The 22609-nt window shown below is 37.9% G+C and overlaps 1 protein-coding gene across 1 annotated transcript in view; it reads right to left on the reverse strand.

Moving 5' to 3' along the window:
• The window catches only part of LOC105838351 (lachesin), a 159969-nt gene that overhangs the window by 39331 nt on the left and 98029 nt on the right, over positions 1–22609 (reverse strand). Inside the window, exons 4-5 of the mRNA XM_036285879.1 lie at positions 22257–22415; positions 21961–22089 (exon numbers count right to left, since the gene is read on the reverse strand). Coding sequence (XP_036141772.1) covers positions 21961–22089; positions 22257–22415 — 288 coding nt within the window. The remainder of the gene's footprint in view (positions 1–21960; positions 22090–22256; positions 22416–22609) is intronic.

Raw genomic sequence — 22609 nt, forward strand, 5'->3', positions numbered from 1 at the left:
ACATACATTCTATTTAAAGAAATTTTGGTTCTAATTTAACATTTAAAGTCCATAATAAAGATTCGAGCAACTCGGAAATTGAATTTACGATTTGAATAAATTTATTTCCTGCTTTTCTTGGATATTTTTTATATCTTCATTAGACTATGTATTATACATAATGTAAAATGAAAAAATCTATATATAATAATAGGAAAAAATAATTCACATGTACAATATTACATGTACAATATATAACATACATTCCTTTATGTTCGGAGTTTGGTATAAATATTTTAGAAATTTTTTTGTTTGTACAATAATTGTATCAAAATAAATAAAATAATAAAATCTTGTACAATGTTAATTACCGTTTCTTTGCACAGCAGAAAACTAAAATCTTGCCATGTTAGCCAGAGTAATCAAATGACATCGGTAATCGTAAAAGAAAGCAACGATAGGAAAACTTCTCCCCTTTACGCGCGTGTCTCTGGATTGCTATATATTTTTCAACAAGGAACGCTTCTACGTAACAAATAGCACCGTTTGCCCGCAGCTTGGAGCTACTTAAGGCACTGTTTCTCACTGTCATAGGTAATGTAACAGATTAATGTCCCATTTTTCGAGGCTCGGTATCTCTGCCCATACCGCATACTAATGCGCGCGGCAAGGATACGCAAGGCGAAAACCACTCCGGTGGCGTCTCTGTTATTTTTAGTATGATTAACGTAAAGTCAGCTCGCCCGGCTCGCGATAAAAATCCCCGCCGCGTTCTGTCCGCATTTAAAATGGGGATCTGGCCGCGCTAGACAGAGCGACAGAGTGAGAGAAAGAGAGTGAGAGCGCGTTCGAGCGCGGACGATAAGTGAAGTAAAATGAATGCATAAAACGTGAACACTTTATGGCTTGTTTATGGCAATCTCCGTTGGCTTTCTAGCAAATTGCGCGCTAAGTAAAACCGAGCATGGAGTGCCCAAAGTTTTTCGCGTTGACGCAACCAACTTGGCAATCATACGGATAGACAGTTTTCATTCACCCTCATCGATTTACTCTTTTCACATTTTACTCATTTCCGATTAACTGGGAAAATGTTAACCGCGAGGTAAGAAAACTGCGAGTTAACCGAGATAATTAAACAGCCGAAGTCAAATCACGAAGTTCATCTTGCCTAGCCGATACGACGAAGGATCAGAATATAAAGTTAACGTATTCTACTATTGCAAATATTACAATATAATGTAAACGGTACACACTTATATCATAAGAAAAATGCATTATTTACTAATCCCGTCACTTTTTAATAATGACGCAGCCAGACGGCGCTTGTCGAAAATGTCGATACTTGGAAATGCACTGGAAACACGTTGGAAGTACATAGCAATTTTTTCCACAAGAACAGATTGAGAGTTGATTAAATAGTTGGTAAGCGGAAAAAAAAGAGAAAGAAATCGAATTAAACAGCGAGTCAACTGGTGAAAACTCATTTAGAACCCCTAATTATCTCGAATAAGGGAAAGAGTTTGATTTACGCCAGTCATATCGCGTCGAAATGTCGTTGATGAAGCGCATGCATTTCGTTGAAGCACCGCCAATTCCACGAAAACTGGCACTGCATGGCTGTACTGTGTGTCGCGCCAGTTTACGTATGCGTGCAAACTTTCATTCAGGAAATTGAGAGATAGACATCTGTCGACGGGGACCATTGTATTTGTCGATGTGGGATTCGGGCCTTAAAACGTTTCACGAATTAAACAGTATCCCTGATCCTTCCTACTAGCTAAATCCTTGTCCTTTACCGTGCACAGCTGTTATTGTACCGAACTACCAGATTAATGTCAAACACGCTGTATCCATCCGACTCTTCCACTGTTTTATGTAATAAAATTATAATTATTAAAATTTGAATTATAATTATATTACGCTTTAAAACAGGAATTATAATGACGTCAATTTTTTGTTGTACGATCTGATAATCCAATTCATCGTCAAAATTGTCCGATTGAGCAAGTATAAAAATCAATATTTTATTATTTAAATATTGTTAAGATATTATTATAAATCTTAAAGTTCTCGAAATGTAGTAAATATAGTATACAGCTTGTATTCTTCTCTTGGACGTAGTTTTTGTTAATAACGTCTATTGTCGTTTTTTTGTTTAAAAAAACGGAATACAGAGATACTTTAGGAATGGCTTGAAACGCGGGCATTTTATTCGTACTTTATTTAATGAAGTTCATAACATTGAAGAGTCCTAATTTTAACTATTGCTTAAAACTGCCATTGAAAAGTTCAAGGTATGCAGATAATTCGTCATGGAGAAACGGCATGGTGGATCGCTTAAAATGGCGGAATGAGCGAATTGGTACGATTATCTGCAGAAATGGAACCATGTAATACATTCCGGAAATTGCGATACTGCACATTCCTCCGTGTCGCATCTCGCACACCACATTCAGTCGGTTGATTCCCGCCGATAAATTGTCAATGCTTTCGCCGTCGTATAGCACAACCGAATCCGTGAAATTCTACACCGTGGTGGAACGAAAACCCGTTAGTTTGCGTTTTATCCTACCCTCGCGACAGAATTTTATTGCAATACTCATCCGAGGTATTTTTTCGCCATTTGATATTATTCGTTAAAAATATCTTGACCGCATTATACATAACATTTTGGATCTAGAACGAAACTAACAGAATCATTTAAGTGTGTATAAAAAAAGTTATATAACCTATATATCTAATCCTAAACATAAGTAAAAAATTTTACGAGACATTAAATTACTCTTCAAAATTTTTGTAACGCTTTCAAAAGCTGGAACAAAATACCGCGATAAAACTAATAATTCAGAAAATAGAATTTTTTAGATACGTACACAAATTTTAATTATCACGAATTTGTGAAAGTGTTGTCAATTTATTGTTCAAATGCTTATAATATTCACAGCAGCGCAAAGTTAAAATATGTCTTATTGTGGTGATGGAACTTAAAATGTAAAACTTAAATTTGTATATTGCTGAAATTAAAATCATTTCGGTATTGGCGACGCGACGCGAATAGTGACATTACTTTATAGTCTGATCATATTCCGCGTATCAGTCGCACGTATGGAATAACTCATAAGCATATCAAATGTAACGCTTGCGCTAAATATGATATACATGACATAATTTTCGTATCATGTCGAGTTGATTAGTCGGTATACGTATCGCACGCCGTCGAAACAAGCCGAAATGCGTATCATGAAACGCGTTATTAGCATATATCGATTTAAAATGTGACGTGTACATAGCATGTGCTCCGCGCAGCGCTTCTATCTAAGCATAAATTTAATTGTTCGCAAGGCGAACAGATTAAAACCAATACCACGCGTTAAGGCTATTGACTGTGATTAATTGCAATTAATTGCTCAAACTAATCTAAATGTCTCTCAATACTATATCGAGGTTCACCAAGCGTGCAACTTTCGCGCAATCTGATGAAATAATTTTTTTTGTCGATCGTTACAAAATGATAATTCAATATCTTGTAAATTTGATTGATCTCCGAACGAGCTAATATTTCGAAAAATCTAGCGCGCTCTCTCTCTCTCTCTCTCTCTCTCTCTCTCTTTCTTCTTCTCTACATAGAGAAATGAATATATTTTTTCGTAATACAATTTCAACAAAAATTGATAACTGTTTCTAATTGTGAATTAAATGACGATACCAACACGTTACTATTTTTACGTGTAAACATTAAGAATAAGTACATCTTTTATTTGCAAAGGATAGAGGAAGACTGATAGGCGTCACCAGATCCTTGGTACTCTTGTGAGTACTTTTAACTTTTCTATTCTACGTACGTATCGACGTTCAGTTTTGTAGCTCCATCGAGAGAACATAAAGTCGAACGGCTGGCTTCTTCTACAGGAGTGTACTTTATGGCACGTGCATTAATTCACTGGCTTGAAAAAGAAAACAGGGAAAAGAGAAGGAAAAAAAAGAGGAAAAGCCGACACGCCCTTCGTGAAGACATCCTGTCCTTCTTTATCTGTCTGTCTGTTTCTCTCTCTCTCTCTCTCTCTCTCTCTGTCTCAGAAGTTTTTGCGCTTTCCATATAATGTTATATATCGAAAAAAATGAGCGAAATATTGCTAACAATATAAATTAATGTAACTTAATAGAGATACATTTCAAAAGTAAAGGTGAAATATATAAACATCTTTCGATGGCAAAATAGTTACGGTTTTAACAAAGTGTCGTATTGCTGAATAGATTTTTTATCTTGTATAACGTAAAAGTATAGATGTATAGTGAATGGAACAATATGTATTGTATATTTTTTAATTTGCATAAACGGACAGTAATGATGCTACTTTTTATATTAATTTAATATTGATTTTTATTATTGTCATGCATTTTATATATGAATCATTGGGCAACGGTGTATAAAATGTATAAAATGCAATCTCATTACTTAAACATAGCTTATCCTATTTATATATAGTTTATAGTTTGAAGACAGTATGATGCGATAGAAGGTTAAGCAAAGCCAAGCTGTTTAACAGTAGAAACCGAGATAAGAGATGAGATAAAAGAGATAGAGAAGCGAGCGTGCGTATATAGTATATCGTGGCGCTTTGGTGCCGCTTCAGGCAGACGACAGTCGAATACGAAATCCTTTTCCTAATGCTACGACCGATTACTACCGATGATCGCACGACGATCATTTGACATTCGTCCCTTCGATTTGTCTATCGTCAATCCACACAAAGCAAATTCGTTTTCGAACGTTTGCGTGCAAACGAGAATTAGATGACAAATCACGCGATGAAATGTTTATACAATATGAAGATTTAAGTTTATGCGAAAGTAAGGCGCTTCGTCGGATTATAATATTATTATATAAACAAATTTTTGAATTTATAAAATTAATCCGAACAGCATTTATTGTCATCAACCTTTTTACGTCATATTACAAGAATATTGCTAGAATATTTTTTCATATATTGTAAAAAATATTGTTTAATAAAGTCCTGTTTAAATATTATAAACTATATTCCAAATTAAGTAAATTATAAATATACTAATGGCTGATGATAAAATAGGGGAACAATAATAATAAATCTAATGTAATTATAGTTTTTCTAATTAGTGAAAATATCCATTATTATTATTCGCTACAGTAAGATTATAAACTTAAGAATATATGAATTAACTTAATAGATTCTAATTACCTTTAAGTTATAAATGTTGATGCTTAAAATTTAATAAATTTATAGTGACCGAATTTTATAATCTGACAAATGTGGAAAGTGATGATTGCTAATAATAACATGGTAATATATGAATATGTTTTTATATCTTGTTTTCTCAACCTCCGTTTAATGGTACTTTCGAATTGTTTGGCAGTTCTTGTACGATATCGTTTAAGTGCCGTTTTGCCTAAATAGAGTTTTAGAATGGCCCTACGCGATTGCATCATGGCCGGGAGCGCAAATGATTATTTCAAAGATTAGTAATTACTTCCCTTTTCGTTTTACTCTCGCCAATCTTCCCAAGAGCCGTTAGACTTCCTTCGTTTCAAGCGGGGGTGGTAAGCGTGGCGGTGAAGGGAGGAAGAGCAACATCTTGCTCGGATTAGAGATTCACGGAGAGGAGGGGCAGGAAGAAGCTGCTTGGGAATGAAGATAGTTAAGAGGGGATGAAGATGGCGCCGATGCCGTTGTAGAATACGTACGGGGGTTGGGATCGTAATGACACAGTCAAATTCATACGGAGAGAAAGAGGGAAGGGAATACGGGGGGAGAGAAGGTAGATGAGAGAGAGAGAGAGAGAGAGAGAGAGAGAGAGAGAGAGAGAGAGAGAGAGAGAGAGGGGGAAGGGGAAGAAGCTCGGATGAAAAATTACCGATGATAACGGACGCCGGGCGCGGAAACCGCGCTAAATGATCGCTCGCGGTTCTTTTGTGCGATTTGTGGCACCTTTACAACCGGGCGTTTGCGGGGAATGGTGGCGCACTGAAAGGGGATCTGGGGCTCGCGAAACCACGTCCATGAGAACTGCCATTCGCTATTGCCGGGGTTTTACGAATTGTTCCTTGATGCTATATACGCGATAAGATAATGGCCGCGTTTTGAAAGTCGAATATACGGGAACGACAGGGGTGATAAAGCGTAATTAGTTGGCGCATATCTCACGCCGGGCACAAAGAAGCCGACAAATTACATTAACGTAACGGCGTAACGGTGCCGAAAATGTTATAATTGACGTTAACGCGGAAGAGTGCCGCCGCGCGCGCGGCAACATTAAGTAAACGTACGTAAATTTTAGTATTCCAGACCACGGTATACAACGTGGCCCAACTCAAATTGGTGATGTGGCGTTGCTCGAAATAGAGCAATTAGACTATCTTAACCGTTTCCCAAACAGTAACGAGGTAATTTACGCATATTCTCGGTCAAGCCTGGTGTGCTACGGCTGCATTTCAGCCCCGAAAAGCGTCAAACGTGCTATATGTAGCGCTACGTTGAACATATAATAATTACATCTGCCACGACTACCATAACTAATGTAATAATATTTAAATATCAAGAGACAGGAGGCAACTGATCAAAAAAAGTAGTTATCGATATGATTGTAAATATCGTAGCTAAACACACGGAGGAAATGACAATCTTTAGCGGCAATCGTCGCATTTTTTTTTTTTTTTTTTTTTTTTGTAAAAATCATACGACATTCCGTGCATCGCATCGAATTGAATTAAGATAACGCAGTCACGCCTACTTGCGATAGTAGCTCTCGATCGTAGCTCGCCTTTCTTTCAAAAATTCCGTTGAAACGCTAATCAAGGGTCGCGTAACGGGCCTAGAATATAAATTCGCTTCTACCCGCAAATTTTCTCGTAGCCGTTTCCCCGTCGTCGTTCCTTCCCTTCCCCTCCCTCTCCCTGCGCTTCGTCGACGAGCGCATGGCGCACAGCGTCGCAAGTATTCTTTCCACGCGGCTGCTTATCCGCACGGCGCTGAATTATTTCCCTCGTTTGCCGCCGCAGATTATTCTGTCAGTCAGCTGGGACTTAGGGCGAATGGAAGAAGGAGCCACCGCTGTCGCGTAGTGTTGAAGGGTGGTAGTGTGGCGGCTCGTCACGCACACATATACATATATACACGCTCCCCACGAACGCATACATCTTCCATACCTCTCGGCCGCGTCTCACCGTGGTATATGATAATTTTACGGTAGCCGTCTAGCGGAGTCCGTGACAAAAAGACGAGCGTACCCTCGGGCTCTCGGCCGCGAAGCACTTTTCCGGACGACGACATATTCGCTGATTCATCCGCTCAGGGCCAACTCGCGAAGGTGAAGGATATGAGCGCGGAGAGAGTTACGTGTCCAGACTGCGAATTTATATCGACCGAATTGCAACGCCCGATGGGAGTTATTGGGCAATTAATGACAAAGGATTAATTTAGGGCTGACTGAATACATACATTGCGAGTGCCGTACTTGTCAAACGTTTTATTTTCGAACAGCCTTCTATCTCATTTTAAATTAATTAATAAATTTCTCAAATATTTATCAACATTGGGAGTTTTATAATTAAATTGAGTTCTCGGATGATTAATTTCATAAAACAAAATATTTCTTCATAATATAATTGATAAAATAGACTTTAAGCTCCTTGAGGGTCGGCGACAGGTAAATAGCTGTGGAAGTGTCTTTGATCATCACGGAGAAAATCACCGTCGACCAACGTGTGGCGTGTAAAATCGACGGCAGCGTTAAAAGTCGTGAAATGACGAAATCAAGGGGGCAACTTTTGTAGCCCGGGCACGTAACCTGTCTCGCAGGAGCGTTCGTTATCTTGGGTCAGACATAGACGAATGAATCCTAAAGATACGCGACATCAAAATTATAGAATTGTGCGATTTCTTACATATCGGATTGTCATGATTGTTTTACGAACGTGTGATTGGTGAGGCGATATCTGTTGGTTTTATTATTCTGAAGAATAAATTATGATCGAGCCATTCATTTTTCTGCAGAAAGACGCTTATGCAATCATAAAGTTATGTAGCAAGTTTTAAATATGAAGAAATGGAGGAGGACGATTGTTGAAGTCTACTTAACTATTAAACAACAGTCGGAAATGTTCTAAAAATTTTTATAAACTTTTAAAAAACTTTTAAAATTTTTAAAAACAGTCAATGTTACTGCAAAAGTTTATGGAAGATACATAAAATATTAACGTAAAAGTAACGTGATAAAATAAAAATAACGTTTTCTCGCACGTTATTAAACTTTTTTTGTTTAATGTGACTTTTGATATATTAAGTAGTGAACAATAGTGATTGAAGTACTGAACAATACCTTGTGTGAACTATTATTAACATAACAAAACTATACACATCGATGTTTAAAAATTAATTGATTGACACAAATAATTTGATTAAAAATATTTTTAATTCAGCGTCGTAACTTTTTACATAATTATCTTTTAATTCCGCGAATATTTTTTCTAAATACACCAAATTAATTACTTATTGTATATGTACGTAAAAGTAATTAAATAACAAAATTTATTATTCTTAATATCAATTTTCATGTAATTGAGAATGCTATTGTTACGCTAAAAAATAACTAAAAATATTTTAATAATACATTTGATTTTTTCGGGCCACGACTGCTCTAATTATTTCCTAATTACTTTTCGCAATTTAAGAGTCATCGCGCGCGCACGAAAAGATGCGCAGAAAATCCTGCTGTGTCGGATCTTCATCGAATTCTACGGACTTTGACGTTGTAAACGCGTCTCCGGTGGAGGATTCGCAGTCTCGTTGCGACAACGCGTAAGAAATGTAGTTTGCCCGAGTGGACAATGACTGCTCGAGTAGTCGAGGCACGTATCGGGCGCGCCGGAGGGACATTGCAGGCCGCTTCACTCTCGACGAGGACGAATGAATCGAGAGACGCTTGACATTACAATTATCGGATAAACGTGGCGCGGGCAGCGTTGCGTCCGTCTTAAGCCAAAGAAAATGGATGATGGGAGAAGCCCTGTTGCAGAAGCTGCGGCGATTAGCCAAGAGCATTCCGTGATTTATGACGTCAAGACAGACAGAAATGACAAAAAAAAAAGGAAGAAAGAAAAGAAATAAAAGAAAAACTGTTTTGATAGAATCACACAAAGTATCCGTTTGGGGAGATATAACCGACGAATTCGACATTCACTAGACAAGAAGCGGAAGCGGAAGCGGAGCGGAGCGCGTTAGCTCTATTGTGCAACGCAATTTGTAGATACGTCGCGTTATCGAAAGCTAATAAATCATTAAGCTCCGGCGCAGGAAAGCATAACCGGAGCCTAAGTCAAAATGGCTCTTATCACGTAATATCGGATTATAATGTGAGACGTATAATTAAACTTCAATGTAACCTGGCGCGCCGTACTTTGAAAGTGCCAGCTTCTGTCGTTGACATCGCATCCATGGAGGACGCGAGCTCGTATACGCAATTGTACAAGCCACTTTAGCGTGTGTGCATCGGGAGTCGATGTATGCCGCGTTAAAGGCTATAACGAGTCCTCGTGTGGCGCGATAATTACAAGCCTCGGGTACCCGCGGAAAGCACGCGCGGATTGCGTTATGACATGATTATTGTAGCCCGCCCTACCAGCAGTACAGTATAACGTGCCGTGCAATATACTCCCCGGCGATATGTCACGTCGTGCATCCACTTTATACACAATTACAACACGTTATAATTTGCCCATGAAAACATAAAACGATATAAAACGTTTGACTTGTCCGGCGAAAATCGCACACATCGAATCGCGCGACATTACCCGCAGTCCTTTCCCGACAGAACAAGAACAAATATTGTCATTCTTTTGTGACTTTAAACGCTAATATATAACCGCGATTGCATAACGCATACATGTATATATCGTTAATTCGGGGGGGAAAAAAAAAGATACTTATACTGTGCCTTGCAAAAGTCGATGCGTGAATGTAAATTTTGAATTTAATCAGCATGCAGCACAATACTGATACAGAATTTCATATGTAAGATAGAATAGATTTAAGAGCAAGATTAAAGTGGACTTTACAGCTTGTGGACACATAATTCATTCTTACCCTTAAAAGATTTATATGTAAAAGAAAAGGATCATACAATTAATGTGCAAGAAGATTAATATGTGTATCTCCGTTTCTCGGTGTGCAGTCCCAGTTATACTCAACTAGCAGGGTCAAAGGCTGATAAAGATCATTATAACAATTATATACGCATGAGAGCGGATTGCGTTATGACATGATTATTATGGGTGGGCCCTGGTCCCGGTGTAACGGCACAGTTACAATACACTACCCGGCAATACGTCAAGCCGTACGTCTACTCCATGTGCCGTTGCATACTGGCTACGCGACATGTAACTGCTCATCCTCTCTCGTAGCGCCGGGCGTCAGACGGAGAGAATGAGAGCCATGCGATGAGAGACCGTAGAGACGCGGGCTTGCCCGATGAGGAATGGGGAGGAAGGTAGCTCGACGCGCGACGGGCAAATTTACCGTGTACTTCTCTCTCCGTGCTTTACATTTTTCTACATAATTTTGATTACGTCATCTGCGCTTTCGGATACCTCTACACAACTGTATCGCCGTGTTTAGAGACTAGAGTTTTTGAAAATTTCATAAACCGAAATATTCTCTTTCCTTTTCTTATTTAATGAGTTAGTTAAAGATGCCTGGCTTAGTATTTAATTTATTACGCTTTTCATTGTAAACTTTTGATACGATTCAGTTATGCAGTTGGATTCTGCACGAAAAAAAGATTTACGTGATTAGTTACAATGAGAGAAATTTGTGTATGTGTGTGGAAGACGGAGGTAACAAAATTTTACCATATTCTTAGCGCTGCAATTAATTTTTTTTCGTGTAATTTTCAATGAAAAAAGAACTTTTTAAAAAAAAATTATTTATATGATCTGTAACTAAAAAGAAATGTACGCTCTTTCTTTGCAAAGAAAATATTCCAAGCTATAAATCGAGATATGTTATAGAAATTATGATCAAATAATATCTTGACACTTTTACGACAGACGTTGCATACAATTCAGACTCGTGTTATCTACACAACAATATACATTCGTTAGTTTAAAGGTAATAATTTTGACTAGGCTAAATAGTTAGAATTAATTCACAAAAGTCACGAGATAATTAAATTGCGCTTCAGTAATCTAGTTGCCGTCTTTAACTAGGCGAAAGTACACGGTGCACGGTGTGCATAACGCACACAGTTGCATGGGCTCGAAATCTAACGCTATTTCTCGACCACATATCTTGAGAGGGAGAGCTACAATACGCTATCGTTTGCGCCAATGCAAAAGCATCAGAGTCTATATCTAATGCATATCTTTATGTTTTGTTTATTTATCTTTCTCTTATACTTATTTTAACGCGGGATGTATCGCGCTGACGTCTAACTGGGGAGTTGCAGCACTTTCCATTCACGCCGAGTGCGAAGTGAAATGTAGCCCGTTCGGAGGACTGAAATGAGAAGATATTGGCGACCGGGGGCGTGAATCCATGGGATTTTATGGTTTTATCGCGTTAACGATATCTCCTCGAGCCGGAAAATATTCCTCACTTTGTATGTGCATCTTAGGAATTACTGTAAAGTACACGTTGTCGTCTTTCATGAAGAGAAATATCGACAATATTGAAACAAAAAGCGTTTCGGAGTTGTTTCTTCCGCGCAAAACAATAATGTAAAGATTGTTGATAAATTATCTGTTCCCAATGAAATTGTGCACGAACGATCTTATCAGTACGCTTCGATTCTGCATCGGCGAGAAGCCGAGCGATGACAGCGGCACATTTATTTGCGTGGATGTGCGTGGATGTGTGTATAAGGTAGACGAAACGTGGGCTAATTCGCGGTATGCAGGCTCATAAAAATTCAACGCCCCTCGGAATTTATACGCGTCGTCGCGCCCCGCATCGCGCCACCTCGATGCGGTGCAGTGCGACCGCATTTAAAAAGGGCAAACAAAAGCTGCGTCACCGGGCACTAGTATCGCTGTGTCTCGGTTTCTCCTTAAAGGGTATCCACGGTTGTCTCGCGTGCTCTCAAATGGGTGACTCTAGGGAGAACTATATGCACTGCCCGCGCGCATTTCCAAACGAGCAAACCACACTAGCATGGGATCAAAAACTGGATTATTTGTTCGTTGTCTTTATGCGACGGGCTTTGAAGCCTCAAACATTGGAAAGTGACATAGTTGTACAATGGTACAGTGAAAGAGCATAAAGAGCATTATGTAATCACAATTGTGGAGAATACAAAAGTTGTGTTCAATTCAACAGTATTCCTTTACAATACCTATTTGATTATAAAAAAGATATTGGTATTTATATCTTACTATTTATTATTGATCAACTTTAAGCATATCTAAATAATTTTGTTAAATAATCAAAATAATTATATAAAACGATCAAGTTGATTGGTAGAATGTCGAAATTTATAGCATTACTCGTGTCATGCTTGAAAATTCTTAATAATAATTTTGATGATTCAACAAAATTACTTCCAGATCTGTATCGAGTTAAATTTATAAGTACTTGAGCAAAATCGTTCCATTCTTTCCATGTTTGATCACCGAAAGTTAGAAAGAAAAATTTTACTTGTAATAAAGATAGGGATGTAATAAGGGTATTCAATACAATAAGATGTTCCTCAATTTGAATGATAAAAAAAGATTTCACTGAAGTTTAACTTCGCTCAATGTTCTCGTGTGTGTCTCTGTCAAGAAGACACGAATCACATAAAGGATCCACATGTCTTTTCAACGAAGCTGCTCGACGTGCCGAGATCAAAAACACTGTTTCGAGCTCTCAAGGCTTTTCAACCTCGAGCTTTCGAGCTTAACTACCCTGCGCATCACTATGCGCACTTCACCGTCACGTATCGCAAGAACCATAAAGACCGGAAACAACTTGTCGTTTACCGATAACTTTAAAACTCAGACTATAACTTTTAAGTACGCCAATATAATTAATACGACAGTTTAATTAAAACTTATTTATTGTATGTAACGTAAATTGTTTTCTGTCATAGCAAAATTTTCATTTTTTTAATGATCTAAGCTCTATCCGTTATTTTCAGAAATCAGTATTGTTATATTTAAGAAAAAAACTGTAGTGCATACTTTAAGCTATTAAAATGTATATTTTAAGCTATTATAAAAAGAAATATAATGTTATGCAAAGACAGTCGTATTGTCACGATAATTTTAACGGTTAAAATCTTATTTGAAATGTTTTCCGGCATCAGCCAGATTGTAACAGAGTTACATAAATTTTTAACGCACTCAAAAATACACAAATATTAGATACGTTCTGCGTTATTTTGATGTAAAAATAATTCTTCAAAGGTAGACCCGTGTAAATGTATTTCACAAGCAAGGCGGAATGACGCTGAATAGTGTGACGTCCGCCTACAGCCTGATATTTCATGTCGCGTGCTGCTCATTTATGAATCTTCCGTAGGTGTAAAACTGCACTGGCCGAGTACTCGTTCGTTGCTAAATATAACGGGCGTTAGTCGAGGAATCGCGCAATATCCATCTAAATGCATCTAAAATCATTCTACGTTTGGTGCTCGATCGTCTCGCTACGTTCGATGAACCAGAAATGATCAGAACGAATGTGCTCATTCCTGCGTAACTCCGTAAAGATACTTAGTTGCGGCTGTGACAAATACAGCGCGTGGATTATCGAGATAATGTAAAAAAAAAAAAATAAAAATATGTGAAGACTCTAAAAATGAAAATTAGAGAACATTCCATGTCACGGTGATCTCTTTGATCCTGTTCGTTAAGAAGGAAAGCGAGGAGAAATAAATCTAAATTAGATCTTTTACACTTCAACTTTAAGATTAATTTTTTCTCAAGTTGTTGAAAACAAAAGTAAAACTAGGTTAGAACTACAGCCGGAATTTTAACTTCGATCGCTTTCTACGTGCTATATACGTGTACATTGTGTCACCGCCTATGCGTCTTTTTCTTAGCTACGAAGACGTCTCTTTGTTCCTTGAAAGCATGTGGCTAGGATTCGCGTCTCTTTCTATGTGTGTCACCGAGCGCTTTGATATGCTGCGAGGGTAAACAGTAGCGGCTTCGTCTGGCAGCTTTAGTGTTCCGCGCATGGTGAGTGAATTTCGAGGGCTGAAATATTTTATTTATCGTCGCACGCGCGAGACAGAGAAGATCCGTAACCTAACTTTACATCAACTCAAATGGCTAATACAGCGCATAACTTGTCTTTAATCCGTGGCTTATTTATGAAAGCATCTAGTATTGAAGCTTCAAAAATGATTAAAGGCAAAGCAATTATGGTAGAGGGAGAACAATTTCACTTTCCAATAAAAATCGTCGCTTTATTTGGGCAAAACGCGGCATCTCTTTTACAATGTAAAAATGTCATTAATTCATTCGGAAATTAATCAACTTCGAACATCTCACAAATACGTGAAGTCAAATTGTGAATTTTATAAAATCAAATTGATCTAAAAACCATTTTATCTATTTTCTTGTGTTTACACATTTCATGTGATATTTTTTTTACATGTGCCGATTATTATAAGCGTATTACAAAAAAAGAAATGTGAAACGGGAAAATGTAAAAAGAAATTAAAACGTATTTGAGAATGACTTAAATTCACGATCCAATTTCGCATTGGAACAAATTGAAATAGAAGTATTTTTCCAAAAAATTCCATTTTTTATCTTTTTTATATTTGTATATAAATATGTTTTAAACATTAAAAGTGCACTTTTATTCGCACGGATTAATTTCGTAATTTCATTTTCAAATACTTTCTTTCGAGATAACTCTACGCTTCGTCGCGTCGTGGCGGTAGGTTTCCCATGCTGTGCCTTTTCGCATCGTTCGTGCACATGGGGTACTAGTGGAAGAAAAGAGGAAAACGGAGAAAGGGGGAATAGGCCACCGAGACACGTTAATGAGTTTTTCGAGGGACGTGCCGGGCGCAGAGACGATCGACAAGAGGCGGGAATTAGAGGTGCGAGGAAGCCACGAGGTAGGGTCGTTTGGCAACAAAGAAGGAAAGAAGCGAAAAGTCAGGATAAAAGAGAGATAGGAAGAGAAGACGGGGCGAGAGAGAGAGAGAGAGAGAGAGAGAAAAGGCGATGAAATCGAGGGAAATCGAAGGGTGGGAGGGAAGCCGCTTGAGATCGATTCCCCAGTTTTAAATTTAAATAAATGCCAGTTCGCATAGCCGATAAGGCCCTACCTCCAATAGACGCGCGCGAACCCCTCTCGTTTTAGCGGCAATCTTTCTTTCCGCACAGCCGCCACGTACCAGGCGACTTGCTTGTGCGACAGAGTCCTGAGAACAGAGTCTCCTCGGTAAGATTAATATCATCAGAAGATCTGATCGTCATTACGCTAATACTTATACCTGCTAAAGATTTTCGAAGCGTTTCACGTTCTGTATCCGATAAATACGGGCAGATAGCGGTAAAAATATCGAAGACCAATATCGACGATATTACTTTATTTTTGTAAGGATAGCCGTTCGACTCAGAATTATATAGCGTTCAGAAAAATAATATCATCTTGACATTTATTTCAATAATAGTATTTTAAGACAGAGATTATTAATTATTTATGTGACGTTTAGAAAAATAATAGCATCTTGTGATATCTATTTCGATAATAATTTATATATATACGATGATGTATGTTGATTTGACTGACGCGATACTATAGAAAACAAAAATCATAGAAATGACGATCTGTTGCGGAGTAACAATTAATTTTAAATTTATCGATAGATTCGCGAGGGTTATGAAATCGCATTTTCGTCGGTCGGAAAAGCGGATGATTTCCGGACTTTACTCGGATAAACCGAAATCAATGGATTCAAATGCCGATCTGTAATATCGGCGCCCACGTGGCGTACGCTCCAAGCAGAATTCCAATTTCCTCGGGCGTCGGACAATTAAATTACAATCGGCAAACACGATAAGCACGATCGTTCCGATCAAAATGGATGTTGCGGGGTAGCATCGTTTAAATCAAAATGTCCGACTTTTTTCCGAAAAAAGGGACAAATAAAAACACTGTCCCCGTGCCATTCGTCGATGTAGATCAATACTCGCCGTATCGTAGAAACTGTATCTTGTTACATCGGAGATACCGCGCCCGTTAATAGTTCCATGCATAAATAATGTTGTAATTGCTACCGTAATACTACAGGGGCTATGCATTTGATTTCTTTTATTTTATGAAAACGGTCACAAAAATATTTAACAAATTTTCTGAATAAACTCTTTTCCCTATACTGGATTCCTCGTTAAAAATTGTTTAGTGAAGAGTGCGAAAGGACGATAAAAACACGGTTCGAAAGACAATTTTCTAAAACCAACATTATTTGCGAGTGTATATTCATCTCTAGTACGTAATTGAAACAAACAGTATCTTCGCCCAGTTTCTCGACTATTCGGGTTAAAAGAGCGTAATATCTATAACATGACAAAGCGACGTGGAGTTAACGATCGTATCCGAATCAATTGCTTTTTTTTATACAATAAATTTACATTCCGAGTGGGACTTGTTTCCATTTCACTCACTCACTCACTCTCTCTCTCTCTCTCTCTCTCTCTCTCTCTCTCTCTCTCTCTCTCTCTCTCTCTCTCTCGCTTTCTCTTCTTATTAGTGTAATATGTACATTTTCTTAAAAACTTCATTAACTAAGATTACGGTGAAAAAAAGATAACAAAATCTGACGCGCGGGCAGAATTCAAAAAGAACAGTTTTCCGCGATCGTACGACAATTACCGACAATTGTCCCTGGTTCAGCAGCGGGGCGTCCTATTTCCCAGCAAGGACTTTTAAGAGCGGCAATAGCGACGGCCACCTTTACGTAATTCCGTTTCCGAGTTTGCAGGTGGCTTAATTTTTGCCGTAACACGTCTGTCGTTGCGCGCGCTCCGCTCCGGTGCGTCCCGCGGAGATACGGCACGGATTTTTCTCGTTGCTGATTTTAATAACAGATTGCTACTGGAAGCAAGGGAGGGAAACGCAGGGATGTTAGCGCCGGAACCCGAGGGACAAGGAAAGGAAGGCGAAAGAGAGAGAAGGATCGCGCCTGAGTCACTGCTTATACGTGACTACGGCGACGACGTTGCCATCGCCGCCGCCACCTCCGCTGCCCCTTTTGCCATCCCCGATATATAAACCCTCCCGTCCTCCCTGCCGCATTCTCTGCAATGTTTCGCTGTTACATTCTCTACAAATGCGATACCTATACCCACCTACACGAACGGCGGACACGTTCGAATAAATTAAAACGATTCTTTCCGTGACCTGCAACCTCATTTCACCCTCTGCCGTCTGTGTGACGATGGGAGGGGGGGGGGCATCTTCGGTGACGATAAGAGCGATAAATAAAATTAGCGCGACCCGTGACAGATTGCACCCGCGCAATTCTCTACTACGTGTACTTGCGTGTGAACAGTTTATCACGTCCCGTTTATTGCAAATAGATCGAACCATTTATCGCCTAACGAATTAAATGTATCGTGATGAATGATTGTTGTCTCTTCGTAAGAAACTTTGTATATAGATATATACAAAAATTTATTAATAAAAGTACATATAATAAATTGTACTATTTTTATATATAGTATGTAACGGCAACAATTGGAAAATACGACGAAATATATTATTTGTTTGTGAACTGTTGTTATTGTTCACCAATGGATTCACTGAATTCATGTTCCACATATTAAAAAAGTTATTCTCCGTATAATAAAAGCGAATATTTACATAGTTGCGCTTTTGCATCTGTAATTAGTGAACTCAAAAAAATAATAATTCGAATAAAAATAAACATAAAGCTAAATAAAATCAAAAATTAAGTTTTTAAAACATTATCTCGTTTTAATTTTGTTTGCACTGACAGTTATTTGGCACACAAGCGAGCTCAATTAGAATTATTTGATGCGTTGTGACCAAATTTTAAAAAAATCAAAGGTTGAACGTTTCTGGGACTTTATTCAAAAATTCTAGTTTACACACTCGCGTTTCTTAATGGAAATTTATGCAGAACGCGCTACACGTAATTTCAGCTTTCTCCCCTTCATCAACAAGTCCGTCTGTCCGAGTCGGAAATGGTGACTTTATCATCCTAAATTCGCGCTAACTAATGAGAGACGAAAATTATATTCTTTAGCAGAACGTTATTTTGCCGGAAATGATATTCTTTGACGAGACACGCATATCGTTTCGCATATTCAAAAATTAAAGTGGACACGTAAATATGAGCTCCGCGTCATTATAATTGTCATAAAGAACTGGTTAAAGTCAAAATTATTAGAAATATGAAAAAATACACGATACAGAATACAAATATTTCTTCAGCGAACGATAAAACTGTCAAGATTAAAAAGTCAAATTAAAAAAATTAGAGTTGTTTGTGTTATCCGTGGTATAAAAATTAAAAGCGTCAACAGAGTATATTTGCGAATATCATAATTTCGTGTTATAATTTTGTAAGTTTACAAGTATAATGCGTGCGAATAAAATATCTAAATATAAGCATATATGTCTCCGAATATCAACACTTGCAGAATATTAATAATGGTACCAACGATACAATGTTTGCTTTTCTGTTAACTGTATTAATGGATGCAACAAGGGAGTTCAATTGTGTTTGCTGAAATTACATTTGCCGGCAAACAAATGTGTTACTGCGATCGCATTGGCGTTGCACGTATTCGAGGATGAAAATATTTCGCGAGACGTTTGCAGGCGTGGCGACAATATGTTTGACAATAGCTTTATAATTATCATATTACAATATTGTCACGTTGTGTACGTCACGTTGCCGACGCACCAAGTTACGAGGGATGAAACAGCGGTAACAGCAGACGGGACGAGATGAAAAGCGTATACAACAGTTTTTCAGGCCGTAAACTTGTAACGTCGTCAAACCAAGCATCGCCGGTAGATGGTTGTAATCTGTCTGACCATTTAATTAATCTCCGCTTAAACACGTAAAAACGCGCCAAGTGCTACCGCTAGCCTCGCAACTACAGCGCTTGTGTTCTTTCTATCTAAAAATGTGTCACCGCGGTATCGTCTAATAATCATCGCGAAAGCACTATCGATTTCTACACATTAGCGTATACATAAATCGTAATGTACATGAACCGCTTGAAATATTCTCATACTAAAATAGTCCTATATATCGGAATTTATATCTCTCGGTAACATTTTGTACATCGGTAGCGACACGAAAAAAAGAATTATATGGCTATTTAAAAAAAAAAAAAAAAAGAAAAATTTTATATTGCAAGTGAAACATAAAAATTCATCTTGCAAAATATTAACCTGATATATACGATCGATTTCTCGTTACTACTGAAATTCGTGCCAGTGTTATTGACCATTGGAATATTCTGCCGTGATACGCAAACAAGTTATAATATGAAATGGCCACGGGTCAATGAAAGAGCCAATATTAAAAGTGTTTCTTTTGAATGAATGAGAACGATTGAAACGAGAAATTGGACAAAACTGCGTATCGTTCGATGGAAACTATACATTGCATTTCGCAATAAATACTATATATGACATTTTACAGTACATTTTCAAATTTTAGCTAACACATATTAGCCCCTATATAATCTTTGACGCCGATTGTCGGAACAAATCTTTACAGGCAAGAACGAGAATGAGATATTAATAACTCTCTCTTTCTTTCTCTCTCTTACGTACATAATTATTCTATATAAATTTAATAATTACAATAATGAAATAAATTAACTATATTACTTTCTCCGCCCCAACTACTTTTAAGATGACTCGTATTAATAAAGAATAAGATAATATTATAAAAATTTAATTTTTAATCTTTTTAATACTAAAAAAGTTTTAATTTGTATAAATTTATTCACCAAGTGATTATGTCTAACTTTTTGCAAAAAATACGCGTCTGGAAATGAATATTTGTAAAGAGCATATAGTATGAAAGCGGTTTCTGCCAATTTCTTATATAATTTCTCGTCGACGATGATGAGATATACACAATCGTGGACAAAACTATTGAATTACTCGATCGTAATTTGACTTCAAAAGAGCCCGAGGTAATACTCGTTGACAAAAGGCTTTGCCGGTTACACAGTCGCAAATAGAATTAAAGGACGCCTAAAAGGATAATCCGTAGCATATCCGCGTGGAGAACCGCGGCAAATACATCGGCCTCTTTCTTCATCGCCCTTCCAAGCAACGTCTCAGCCAAATCATAATTACGACATATCTCTTTCTCAGGCTGCTGAATTAATTAGTTTTAGTTTAATTATATGGATAAATCATCATTCCGCGCGTTTTCTCATCTGTTCCTGCAAGATCTCCCGTGTGCAGCCCCGGATTGGCTTAGATCTTGCATGGAAACTCGAGGGAGCCGTCTTAAAAATACGAAGATTATGTTTTGCATAAGCTCCGACAAACTTCCGCTCCCATCGCTCTACACTCTCTCTTTGTAGTCGACTTAAAAGGCGGATGCAATTTTACTTTACGGATAATTAATAATTAAATATCGCGGAGCTTTCAAAGGTAACGCAATACAACGCGGGATTGTAATCGTCCTTTCTTTATTGAGTATCGCATAATGCGCATGTTTTATTTTCTTCTTATACTTGTTTCCAAGATTGAACTGCGTATTGTGAATGTCTTGATAACTTTTGCATCTGTAATCGATCCTTACAAGTCTGTACGCGTGCGGACAATCTTTGTGCGGACAAAAATCTGTAGAAAGAAAGGGGTAAAGGACGACTCACTTGATGTGAGACACATCAATAAATACGTGAACGATCCTACAACGGATACGAAAACTGAAGCAAAACGAGTGTCGTGGTGAGAGAAACCATGTCATACAGAAGCTACGAGAAAGAGAGGCACGTGCCCGGTATTTAGGAGAAGCAGTAACGTAACAATAGGCAAGTACAGGGGTGGAAACGGTAATGGTGTGTCGCGGTTCGCCCGAGCTTACTTTTATGTCTCACCAGGGAACCTGCGCCGTCTCTTTCTCTTCTCTTTCCCTCTGTATCGTCCCCCTTGACACGCGCACTCACACATGATTGTGACTTTCAACGCCCCTTTGGCTGCCTTTCTACCGTTGCTGTCTCTCATTCCGTCCTTGTCTTTATCTCTTTCGTCCTCTTTTGCTTTCGTTCACTTGCACGCTTATTCTAGTGCAGCGAGAATCAGCCTAGAGACGCGAGAGAGAGAGAGAGAGAGAGAGAGAGAGGGGGTGGGGTGGGGGGTGAGAGACTCGGTAAAGCCCGCTTTGTCGTCGGTTTCCTTTCTATGTTATTAAATTGTATGTGTTGAACCCCTTTCTCCGAGTAGCGTACTGTACTGACGTAGTGCAATGCCGCAGTTGCCACTTAGAGCTACCTCACAGCTGCAGCAGTCTATACCTTATTTGTCGGCAGGTACCTTTACTCTCTCGAGAAATCTGGTTGTCCGAAATCTGGTTATGCGATCCTCTTCGGATCTTTTTACTTTTCTTTTTTCGTAATATTTTTTCGTAATGACTTTTAAATATGACTTTTAAAGGCACATCTATGATGTTCTTGGAAGCATTCAAGAACAACCTTTTTAAACAAATCACTATTTGACAATTATTGTTATAAGCTTTGATAACTTAGATAAAAAGAAAGTAGGTATTTCTACAAATTTATAAAAGATAGATAATAAAAATAAAAATAACAACGAATAAATTTAAGAGCATTCCCCCCTCACCTAAAAAACGCTATATAAAAGACACTGATAAAAATTATCGATTTATCGTGATATTTTTTACAATAGTTTTACAATCACGCAAGATTTCTATTCTAAAAATGACGTGAGAATAATGCATTAATCTGTCATAGATCTTATCGCAATTGGATAGATATAAAATTATACTTACAATCGACCGACACTTTGATCTGCTTGCTAACCGTCGGTGGTATACCGTTGCTGGCGATGCATAAATATGCGCCCATGTCCAATCTCGAAATCCGCGCCATTTCCAGCGTTTCGCCCTCCCATTCTGTCACTGAAATCGCATTTAACATTCATTACTTGTCAATCGACTCTAGTCAATTATCTCTCATTTTCATACATAATGACATATATTTGGATTTATTTATATTTTTAAGAGACGATTAATATGTAACGTTTTTCTATTGACACAAAGTCTTGTCGATTATATATTGTAAGTACCAGATAAAGTTTTGTTGATCGAGATCTTGCTACCGTCGTCTCGTTTCCAACGGATGCTAGGCGTTGGACTTCCGGTTGCCTTGCAAGTAAGACTCACATTGGCGCCTTCGCGAACGATCGCATCTGATGAACTTTGCGAATCGTCAATATTCGGGGGTACTATAACAACATAGACAATTTTAATTAGTTATTATATAAAATTTATAAGATAAAAATGAAACAGATACTCTCTAAATCTGACCCAGTAAACACTAATAGTAATATAATTTTAATGTCACAATTTTTCACTTGACAATATAATTGTAATATAATAGTATAACACGTGTATTATGTAATAACTACATTGTTGCGTA

The sequence above is a fragment of the Monomorium pharaonis genome, chromosome 4 (assembly GCF_013373865.1).
Source record: "Monomorium pharaonis isolate MP-MQ-018 chromosome 4, ASM1337386v2, whole genome shotgun sequence".
Lineage (NCBI taxonomy): Eukaryota > Metazoa > Arthropoda > Insecta > Hymenoptera > Formicidae > Monomorium > Monomorium pharaonis.